The sequence below is a fragment of the Amyelois transitella genome, chromosome 16 (assembly GCF_032362555.1).
Source record: "Amyelois transitella isolate CPQ chromosome 16, ilAmyTran1.1, whole genome shotgun sequence".
NCBI lineage: Eukaryota > Metazoa > Arthropoda > Insecta > Lepidoptera > Pyralidae > Amyelois > Amyelois transitella.
The window spans coordinates 6,188,727-6,200,143 of NC_083519.1; the positions used below are offsets into that span (position 1 = coordinate 6,188,727).

The following is an 11,417-nucleotide window of genomic DNA, read 5'->3' on the forward strand; positions in this document are numbered from 1 at the left end:
TGAAGGCATGTCAAATCTGCGAAGTCTCATAGTCCGACTTCACCCATTATCGAGTACCATTTCGAAAGAGCTACCAGCCGATGCATCCCAACTAACTCGCATGCCATATCTGCACCGCGTACTCTCAACTCTGCAAAAGAGTCCACCTCGAGGTCGGCCAGAATGAACAACGCCGTCTTTGTGTCTGCTGAAGTGCGTTACTCACCCAAGGGGTTTGACTAAGGCCCCACTCTGGAGCGGTATGTGCGTGCATTATACAATACGCTGCGTTGGCGTTAAGCAAGATGACGACGCCTAAAAGGCCTTAAAATATAACGACGCCCGAAACGAAGACTACAATCAAGAGGGCGCTGGCGACCAGGGTTTAGTAAATGTAAAGAACAAGGAATAGGATTAAAAAAATATATAAATAAAACCACAATTTATTGAATTTTATTTATTTATAATAATTGCATTCTGTCATAATGTTACACCCAGATTCATACGATTTCAGACATTTCTAGCAGTCTAGAATACATCACAGAGCACATGCATGGTTTCTTTTTGCTAACAAAAAATCAATATCTTTATAGAACTTAGGGAGTTTATTTCATATGAAAACAGAATGTAGAATGTAAAAAGTTTGAGTTCAGTTAAACGATTTAGCGAGTTAAACAAAACATTGTTACTGTACATTATTTTACATAACCCAATCTTTTAAACATTTCAGACTTGAATTTCACAACAACAATTCCAAACACGACATTTAAACAGGAAATTGTTAAACAATCTGATATAAGTAAATAATAATCAGTAAAAAAACATGCTGTCATGTGTTGATAACACGGTTATGGGTGTGTATGTATTCCTTATACAACTGAGCAACACCAAGTCCTTCCTATTTTACAACATAAAATTTGCATATTATCTATAAAACCATCGCATCGCGTACACTACAAATGTAAACTTTAAAAAGTTACAATAGTTTTACCACCACAGCTTATGAAATATAAAAAAAAACACCATTTAATGTGATCTTTATTACAAATATATTCTAATGCATAAACAAAAAATATTTTTGTTGACTGAACCCGCAAATTAGAATAATGACTGTTTCGTGAATACAAAAATATTTATAAACCCTCCTTACCAACCGCTATCCGCCAAATAATTTCCCATTTTTATTAATCAATCTTCGACGTACTTATTCCACGAACGGATGGAAATGTTCCGATATTTTAAGTATAATAATTATACTATACTACACATTTTGTGAAACTACCTATATAGGCTCACCCCAGTCATTTGAATAACATATTTAACTATTCTGACGTGAATATATTTACATAACCTACGCAGACACTTCCGCAATGCGGCCATCGGAAAAGGTTCACAACGGTGGCAGCGTGAACTAATTAAATTAAACGATAAATTAATATAACCATATTTTTTTACAGCAGTAAATAGAACAAGCGTACACCGCGCTTTGTTTAAATAAATGTAAGTATTACTATTGATTACTTAAAAACAATTTTGTATAACACCTAAAACAAGAAGGAATGAAATTTAATAGTGCAGTTTAGGACACCTTCCTACTTTAAGGAAAATAATGATGTTAAAAAAATTAGAATTAACCGACTTTTTATATCATGGCTACTTACACACACTGTGATTATACACAAATATTGCATTATATTATTTGCATGTATATTGACATTATAGCTAGTTAACCGAAAATGGTTTCAGTTTTAAAGACACGGATCAAAAACACGTGCAACACATACTTGGTGTGTGAAAGAAATTCGTAGTGTAAGCTGTCTTGAATATTTATAACTATCTTCATATTACCCTAGAGACTTTTGGTTCTAATTCTATAGACACAAAAATAATCAATACAATGTCTGGAACACTGCTTACATTATACATATACAATAGTTACTGTATGTTACCAAGAAGTAATTTAGCCGTAGGGATGAAAATGAACCTACATACGACATCCACAACTGCATTTTGCTATTATGAGTATATTACTAAATTCGGTAAAACATGAAATAAGCCAATTCAAAGCGCTTTTTTTTGTGTTTTATATGTTTAGTTTTGTTTATCATGTTATTAGTGAATAGTTGCATTATCAATTTTAATTCAAGTGATATAATCTTTCTTTACAGGGCAAGGAAAAATAAAGAAATCTAATAATACCTTTGAATTAGTATTATTTAGACAAGAAAAACCAGAATACCTTGAGTAGGAAAAGCCAAACGATTTGCTCAAAAGGCAATCAAAATAGCTAAATTAAGAACAAAATGGTGCAATTGGCTATCATTGTTACAAAAGTACCTTATTTCATCAAACAGCGTGAGACAAAATGTCACCAACTTGTTAAAGTTTTTATGTTTTATACATTAATTTATAAAATTGTTACCATTATTTTCAAGATGACCAAATCACATGGAACCCTAACATTTTGTCTCACGCCAAAGTAAATAAGGTAAGTGATGAAAGTTACTACTAACTAGAAAGGTTATGGGCCCAGTCATGGACTTTTGACCACATAGGGAAATGATATAACAAAAATACAGTTGTGAGTGTGGTGATGAGAGTCGAGTGTAGTAGTAGCCAGTTTGAACGAGTTTTGAGCGCTTCACTGTTAGCTCATGGACAACTGTCCGAGCGCCAGTAGCCTCTCCACCGCCGCGTTCACGTCGCCGAAGGTCGCGATTAGTGCTGGAATGACATATTTTGATTATGGTTGCGAATTAAAGAGCAGAGAACCTCTCAATCATGTGACTCCGTTGACATACCTGCTTAATTGCGAGCATTGTAACAGTGGTCGCGATGGTATATTGAACTTTATTCCTAGCACACAAGGTTTGTTAAAGATTGTTATCATAGTTTTTAAAATGTTTCTGTTCCAAACACCGTTATAAGTCTCGGGCAGAGGTTCTCAATTTTTGGCCGTTCGATTCTTGAAGACTTAAATAAAAAGTTTATATTTTATTACCGTCTAATCGAGACTTGCATCAGTTACATATTACGTCCATGGTCGCAATATAATGCTCTTACCTTGCAGGTTAGCCTCCCTGTTGAGGAAGCCCATGGCAGCGAGTTGCTCCAGCTGTTGCGAGTAGCGCTGTTCTGGAGGCTGCGACGAGTTCGTCTGGTTGTTGGACATGGCCGACACCATCCTTTGCATGAACTGGGAATAAATGGAAAGAAAAAGTTTTGTTGGCGATAAATAAACTCAATATCTATCAGATTTTAATTATATTTCATAAAGATCCAGAGGACATGCCTAACTTACCTACTTGAGGGAAGTTTCTTGTTTTTGTAAACTACAAAATCAAAAAGTTAATACTATATAAAAAATGCTTTAAAAAATTACAGAATGCAACAATGATTGTTTACTTAGCAACAATATAAAATATATCTACAATTTGTTAATGAAGTGTAACATATTACCGTAACTAACTTCAACATATAATTTGAAATATGGATAATAAGACAACTCTGAACGCAACTCGGTCGTATAAACCAACCTCGGAAGCAAGGGCAACATCAGACAGATCCTGTCGAGTTTGTGAGTTTTGCAGGACTTGTATAGGAGGGCGGGGGGAAGGAGGCTGTATGTCACGCTCAAAAGCTTCGCCATTGCGTCGTTGCTCCGCACTCTGCGTAATATCAACTACTTTTGTAAGTAGTTTGGGATATTATTCCGATTTTCAAAGTTTACAAGCTTTAAGTTTTTTTTTTATATATTGTGATTTTATGTAAAGAAGCCAGAATGAATCCGTAACCTACCTCCATGGTGCATGCATGTGAGATACAATCTCTTGTTGCAGTGGCAATTAAAGGAACTCTTTTGCTCACCGCACCAACAACAACATTATCTTCATTGAAAACAGTAATACAGAGAAAGAGCCATATCAACGTACCTGTGTGAACAGCTCCGAGTTGTTCTGTTGCCGCGCCTGCGCAGGGTTGGCGGACGGGTTGGCGGGCGGGTTGGCGGGCGGCGTGGCGGCCGCCGCGCCCACGCCCAGCCCCAGGTTGTTGACCAGCGAGGGCGCGGCTGCGCGCAGCTGCTCCATGCCTTGCTGGATCTGCAACAGCGCGTTCAGGGCCTGCACAGAAAATGTTTAATTAAAAAAAATATTCATACGATCTCGTTTTCCTTCGCATGTTCCGGTTGCACTCTCCGCCGACGTTGTGCTTCGGGCTAGGGTATCGCTTAAAAATGTCTCGTACAAAGAGGAAAATCTCTACACTATATTTCTTCTCTATCACTCAAGTTATAAAGAGACAGAAGATAAAGTATTTACTTGTTTTGTAAATAACTCTGCAGGTAGAACCGTTGGAGGTTGACCGGAAGAAAAAATCCTAGCTTGACATTGCCAGGGATGATACGAAAAACAAAAACTCAGGATGATTGAACAAGTGGCCAAAAAAATATCAGAAAGCAGGCCTCAGACTATAGAGTGGACCGACATAACAAAAGGGAGTAAACACATATTAACAGAAGTACCCTTAGTAAGCCTTGTATTAAATTATAATTAGAGTCCAGTCCATAATTTAATATTATTTATTACTAGCTGCCCGCGACTTCGTCCGCATTTAATAGTTATTTTGGGCATCATTGAAGCCCTCAAGCATGAATAATTTCCCCCCGTTTTTTTTTTTCACATTTTTCATTATTTCTTTACTCCTTATAGATGCAGCGTGATGTTATATAGCCTGAATCCTTCCTCGATAAATGGTCTATTCAACACAAAATTATATATTAGTATAGATTTGATTAGTTCAATTGTTAAGTGTTATGTTAGTTAATTTATATGTCAAATAATAATGATTTACCTGTGGGTTGGACATCATTTGCTGCATCTCTGGATTCTGCAGTTGTGCAAGCATCTGTGGCATCATCGTGCGGATCTGATCCTGCAGTTGTGGATTGTTCGCGAACATTGGATTCTGTCAAAAGATACCATACTGAGTTGCTTTGACCAATCAAATAACTATCCAGATGTCCTATGGTGTCTGAAAAATGAAAATAAGCTCCACATGGATTTAGTGTCTCCTAAATCTACATATGTGGAACTTATTACAATTTGCCAGTGTAAACATATTTTTTTCAAATGCTGTCTAAAATAGTTTTACTACTAGATCAGCATGAACTTCACTGCTTCCATACTGATCTGGTAGCCAGGAATTATTAAAATGTATGCCAGCTGCTAAAGGCAGTGGGAAAAAAATTACAAACTTGGTATTTTTCTTTAAGATGATGGAGCTTTCAATTCCATCATAAAGCCACCAACTTAAACATTACTTTTAGAGTAATATGATTGTCGGCTCTAACTGCCTACTATGGAGTTATTTAGAGTGGTTGAGGTCAACCAGACCTAATTATAGGTGGGCTTCTGCTGTAAGGTTATATTTTCTTTTTAAGTCTAAGTGACATACTTATAATCACATCTATATCCCTTGCGGGATAGACTCGAAGCCAAATAGGCCACTTTCAGTTGTTTGGCTTATTGACAGAAGAGGAATCTCAAGTTAATCCCAATATAAGCCTATCCCTTAGTCGCCTTTTACGACATCCATGGAGAAGACATGGAGTAGTTAAAACCTTACCTGATTAATGAGTTGGGAGGCCATCTCCGGATCAGCAGCGAGGGCCTGCAGCATATCGTTGGTGTACGGCGCCGACAGCATGGACTGCACCAGCCGCGGGTTCTCCGACATCTGTTGCAGCAGCGACTGCATCCCCGGCGTGTTGATGAGCCCGGGCCCGGTGCCGGTCCCCGCGCCGGCGCCGGCCCCGGGCCCGGTCCCGGTCCCGCCGCCGCGTTGCCACGGGTTGGGCAGCGGTTGCCGGTTCTCCGAGCCTTGTTGGGGGTTTGTGCCATCTGTCAGACGAAACATTGAATTATTCACTTTGAGTAAGCCTGTGGCTCCGCTCTCCTTATATAAAGGTTCCTGCAGGAATTATGAGAAATCCTGCTTCTAGTTTATAAACTCAGTGGATTGATATTTCTAATCATTCAGTAACAAGCAATTCAGAAATATATAGATCGATCATAATTGATGAAAGTACTCACAACTCATAAAATTGACAATCACTCAGGCTCATTAAAAAGTGATTAAAAACATTGAATCACTAGATCACCTAATAATGAATCATTATTAGGTATTATTTACCAAACACTTCATTAATAATAACGTGTATTGACACGTCAAATATGTGACGAAGCATCGTATAGTGGATGACTCATCATTATTTCACAATTACTAATCAGAACTGTATTTAAAAGCTATGAAGCACTCTCACTTTTTTGTGCAAGAGTGCAAGCCATCAGGGGTTATTAGGTCCATCAATATTGCTCGTGGTCAAGTCTTGCGAGTGGTCTTGATAGACCACTTAAAGACTGCCAAACATTCAAGTTTTCGTACAAATATACTTGCGCATTTATTTCTGAATGTTACATACTTCTTCTTCGACCTGGCGTTAGTCCCAGTTGGATCCTCACCACTCTATAGATCAGCTCAGTATACCTTTGTCCCTGAATACTGGATTGGGTGACCGCAAGGGGAATCAAACCTCTATTGGATCGTGCATGACTAAACAGCCAGTTGTCTGAATGTGCAGGTTTCCTTATGATGTTTTCACTTACCATAAAAGAGTCGGTTAGTATTCAAACTAATGTTCATAACGCCGAAAATAGTAATTAGTAATGGCCAAAGTGAGATTTGAACCTTTTATTCGCAAGCATTATCGCCGGGCACCATTTCGATTCAACAACCGACGCCTTTATTCCGAATAATACAAAAAAATTCAGTATTCTAAGTTAATTTCGGTATATAAGTAATTTTACATACCTAGGCAGCAACTGCATCTTTCCACTTGCCCCAACTTTAGCGTACTTTGCATTTGCTTCATCTTCATTTATCAACATTCTACAAGGACATTGTTTCTATTTCTTACCAGAGTTGTCCACCAGTCCCGAGAAAGGGTTGCCGGCCATACTGCTGGCAACATTCAACATTGGCTCTTGGATGTCTCTGTACATCCTCTGTAGAGCATTGTAGCCTCCTGTGAATTATAGTGTTAACCGTTTAAGTTTCATAATAATAATGCTTATGACTTTAAAATTACTAAATTCTTGAGGTGAAAAATAGTAATTTCATTCTTGAAAGAAGACTAGATTCAATTCACCTTATTAAAATTGATAAAGGGTCATTTAATACACAGCAATTGTTTATACTATTTCCATAGCAGGTTCGCAATGTGTGTAAATTTTTTTTTTAGTAACTAAACAGTATGTGTAATAATTATCTTAGTCTTTGGCTGCATACACACCGGCTAATAAAGGCCAACATATTAGGTTTTGTGGTACTGGCTAATAGAAATGTCATTATATATTTTTGTTTTAAACAGGCATATTGTTTTGATACTTCAATAATAAAAGGACAAATTACAATAGGATTGATAGTCTTTGTTGGCCCCATATCTACGCAATTCAATATTATGGTAGAGCAACATTAACCAATGTCTACGCAATTCATGCAACGAAATATTAAGTTCAAAACATACCAGGTATACTCTCAAGGTTGGAGAGTGCTCGGTCGTGGGAACGCATGAGTTCCTGCAGCATGGCGGGGTTGCGGGCCAGCTCCATGGTCTGCCGGAGCAGCTCCGGGTTGTTCAGCATGTGGCTGATCTCTGGGTTCCTCTGGAATCAAGAACAAATCACTCAAACAACTATTTATATCAATAATGTTTATAAGTTTGCCCTATTTTATTTTATAAGTCTACCATATTTGTTCTAGAGTAATAGCCCTTCCAAGCCGCAGCCAGAACTTTCACTAGAAATTAGGCCACATTTTGTAATTTTCCTTTCTTTGACATGTTTTGTGTGGAAGCCATATGCATATGGGGCTATTTGAACTTCTAAAGCTAAAAAACATATTTATTTCATAGTCCTACTACCATAATGCCTTAAAGCTTGTGCTTGTAATTTTTATGCACGTTTGATACTGAACATGACGTGCCGTGTGGTACCCGGCACCAATACAAAAAAGAATAGGAATAAAATTCTATCACTAAGCCAAATAGCTGAATGTGGAAATTCAGTCCTTTCAAGACTGTTGGCTCTGTTAACCCCACAAGGTATATAGACGGGACCATATGTATGTATGTTTGATACTGAAAAGCCTAGTATCCTTTCTCCTGGCATTGGAAACACTTTGTCTTGTGTGAGTGTTCAAACAAATTTTAATCTTTAAATTGAACCATTGATTGATATGAAGTCTAACACTTCACTTACAGCCATTAGGTCCTGCATCTGAGGGTTGGATGTGATGAGAGTCCTCATGTTCTCTGGATCATTCATCATCTGCTGTACCAGCGGGTTGTCTAGCACTTGTCTCAACATGTCTGGATTGGACAACAGCTCTTGCTGCATTCGAGCCTAAAACAAACAATTTATTGGTCAAACAACAAATAATGTGTGCTCTGTCATGAGCATACAAAAATGTTTTTAACTTGTTCTGCAATGCAATTTAAGATACCAAGAGACAGATGAGACAGACACATTAAGAAAAGGTCTGAAAAATAAATATTTCAATAACAACTTTAGTAAAGATATTGAATAATATTTGATAAAAAAAAGGTTTTAGGTGAAAAAATAACATTACATAAAAATTTGGGCTCTGAGCAGAACTTATTATAATGTCATAATCTGTAGTAGATACCTATATCTTGTTAATAGTATTAACAGTTAAGATTGTGGGCATGGGATGTTTTTATCTATACTATACTAATATTATAAAGCTGAAGAGTTTGTTTTGTTTGTTTGTTTGTTTAAACGCGCTAATCTCAGAAACTACTGAACCGATTTGAATAATTCTTTCACTGTTAGATAGTCTATTTATCGAGGAAGGCTATATTTTATCCCGGATTTCCTAAGGAAAACGTCAACAATGCAGGTGGAAGTTGAATGAGTCGGTCATCTGCGAGCTTTCCAGGCGAACGCTGCGCAAACCAACAAAGATATAGTAAAACAATGTACTAAAGATGTGAAGTACTCATTTTTTGCCACAAAAAAGTCCGCGAGAGCATATATCTATCTCTTAAGGTTTACTTACAATAACCACTTTTATGTTCATTTTTTAAGATTATTTTTTCATTTTAAACATAAGTTATTTTGAAACCAATTTTCTTTAATTCAGTATTAATCCTTATTCAAATAAATATGTTTATTACTTTCGGCTTTTCATGTAGACTAAAATTGCCATTTACAGTATATAAATCAGACGAATAAGTTTTGAGATATAGTCGTTATAAGCAATTTGCAGCGAAACATTTAATACGGCGAACCAGCGTTCTTTCTAATACGCGTGCCCGTAGTAAAAAAAGTAAAGTAAAGTATCAGCCTGTAAGATCCCACTATTGGGCAAAGGCCTCTCATCTCACTATATACGGTCTCCGTTCCGTCGCGGGTAATGATGTGGGCCAAGTCGTCGCCAAGTCGCATAACAATTAGCAGCTATTAATTGATAAAGCCGAGGAGGATGTTTGCAAAAATAAATATGATGCCCAAAATAACTATTCCACGCGGACAAAGTCGCGGGCACAGCTAGTTATTAAGATATTTTTGAATGTTGAATGTGGAAACTCTTGCCGAAAGCTTCTGTTCTGTCCTGTGGGATAATTGACCTTACCTGTAAGTCCATGAATGTGCTTTGCCCAAGTCCCAGGCTTTCAAGACCCGCAAGACCACCCAGAGAATTGAGCCCAAAAGGAGTAGCGCTTATGTCTGCTGCAAATATAAATTACAATTCAGAACCTGTGTCTGTAAATGTAAAACAGAATGGAACTGCTCTTAACTTCTCAGCTGCCTAAGATCAGTGATCTGTTCATGATCAGTGCACTGGCCTCAACTGCTTAAGCTCTGATCTGCGCTCACCCTACCAGCCACATATATTGAGTATTAAATGCATTACTATAAGTTTGGAAATACTCCCTCCTCTCTTGCACAATTGATTTCCCATTGCAGATTCGGGTGTAAATTGGATTGTGGGTTCGGCAGCTCAGAGGTTAAGGATATTTTTCTGTAAAATTTATTGATTTATTTTGGTCACTAATAGAAAGATAACTTATGTATTTTATGTAACTTGACAATTCTATTTAGAAAGTAAAATAAGAGATATCACAAATGTCAATAAAATACTAATGTAAATATGTAATAGATATATGATATCTTGACATTGTATAGTATAGGTTAATGACACAAAATACTGACTGACTACTGATGACACTTAATACTTAATCGAATAAAACTTATTGGAAATAATGAGAACTGTGATCTATACCTTGCAAACAAAATATTCAAATTTTTAGAACAGATATTCACATAGTCTATTGTAATCTATTACAATCAAATAAAATGTAATGAAATTGCAAATAGGTTTCTACTGATAAGACTATTTTAACTGTGATTTGATAAAGTTAACCCTGCTATGCAAACTGAAATGGCTTACCTGGTGGGCGTCGGGCCGCGCCCTCCGGCTCTGGTCTTGGCGGAGTTTTGATCACCAAATGAACAGTCAACCCATCTTTGATATTATGCTGCTTCAGAGTGTCAGCATCGTTCATGATCTTCCCGGCGAAGATCAGACATAACTGTTCCGGCTCCGCACTAAACTTCGGTGACAGCACTTCTTTCAACTAAAAAACACATGACCACTTAATATTTACATTTCTAAAACACAAAACGAATTTCACCACTGATTGCGTATGCAATAAATGTTATTACGCCATGGGCAATGATTCTGGAAATGCCGTACTCACTTTTTTGATGTCGGCATCCTCTTCGATTTCCACTTGTTGTTTCTCTTTTGGAGTTTTAACTGTGATTGTAATTTTCTTGGGTTCTTCCTGGCCCTCTGCCATTTTGGCAAATCTAGAATGACTCTGTACTTTGGCGGAAAAGTAAAATTTTTGTACAACAAGCACTACAGAATTTGACGGACGAGACTTGCGTTGACGGCTTGACGGCTAATTAAAGAATTGCCAACCAAACAAGCTGAATAAAAAAAATAAAACCTAAACCATAGATATTATCTCTACATTTTTTAACTGACGGAATTTACATGAACTTAGTAGCAATGTAGTAACGTTACATTTTGGGGTACATAGACACTTCATATGTATTTTGATAATCTCACATAGGTATGTTATCTCTTCATGAAAATGTTCTTCTTCAAGAGATTGTAAAATGCGATAAGGCCGTGTCTGTACACCTTAACCTAAGTTTCAGATAAGTTATTTATGTTTTATTATATAAAGGGTATTCTACCTACGTATCTAATTTAAGTTAATATTAATTTATTAAACTATTTTGTGAATCTGTATATTCAAAACTTTTAGATGCTTAAAATTAATC

The 11,417-nt window shown here is 37.0% G+C and overlaps 1 protein-coding gene across 1 annotated transcript; it reads right to left on the reverse strand.

Moving 5' to 3' along the window:
* Positions 1 to 421: 421 nt before the first annotated feature.
* Positions 422 to 11,050, reverse strand: LOC106129708 (ubiquilin-1). The gene is made up of 11 exons (XM_060948475.1): positions 10,823 to 11,050; positions 10,513 to 10,699; positions 9,694 to 9,791; positions 8,298 to 8,441; positions 7,565 to 7,703; positions 6,956 to 7,063; positions 5,605 to 5,879; positions 4,831 to 4,944; positions 3,912 to 4,100; positions 3,043 to 3,175; positions 422 to 2,703 (listed from the first exon to the last, which is right to left on the reverse strand). The coding sequence occupies exons 1-11, from the start codon at positions 10,922 to 10,924 to the stop codon at positions 2,627 to 2,629; spliced, it is 1,566 nt and encodes a 521-aa protein (XP_060804458.1). The 5' UTR covers positions 10,925 to 11,050; the 3' UTR covers positions 422 to 2,626.
* Positions 11,051 to 11,417: the final 367 nt, after the last annotated feature.

Bases quoted from the DNA above. Each gene is read 5' to 3' on its own strand.
- LOC106129708 (XM_060948475.1), bottom strand. From the start codon at position 10,924: ATGGCAGAGGGCCAGGAAGAACCCAAGAAAATTACAATCACAGTTAAA. The intron at 7,064-7,564 runs GTATGTTTTGAA...TATAATTCACAG, and splicing joins CAACCTTGAGAGTATACCTG to GAGGCTACAATGCTCTACAG. The intron at 5,880-6,955 runs GTAAGAAATAGA...TTCGTCTGACAG, and splicing joins GGGACTGGTGGACAACTCTG to ATGGCACAAACCCCCAACAA.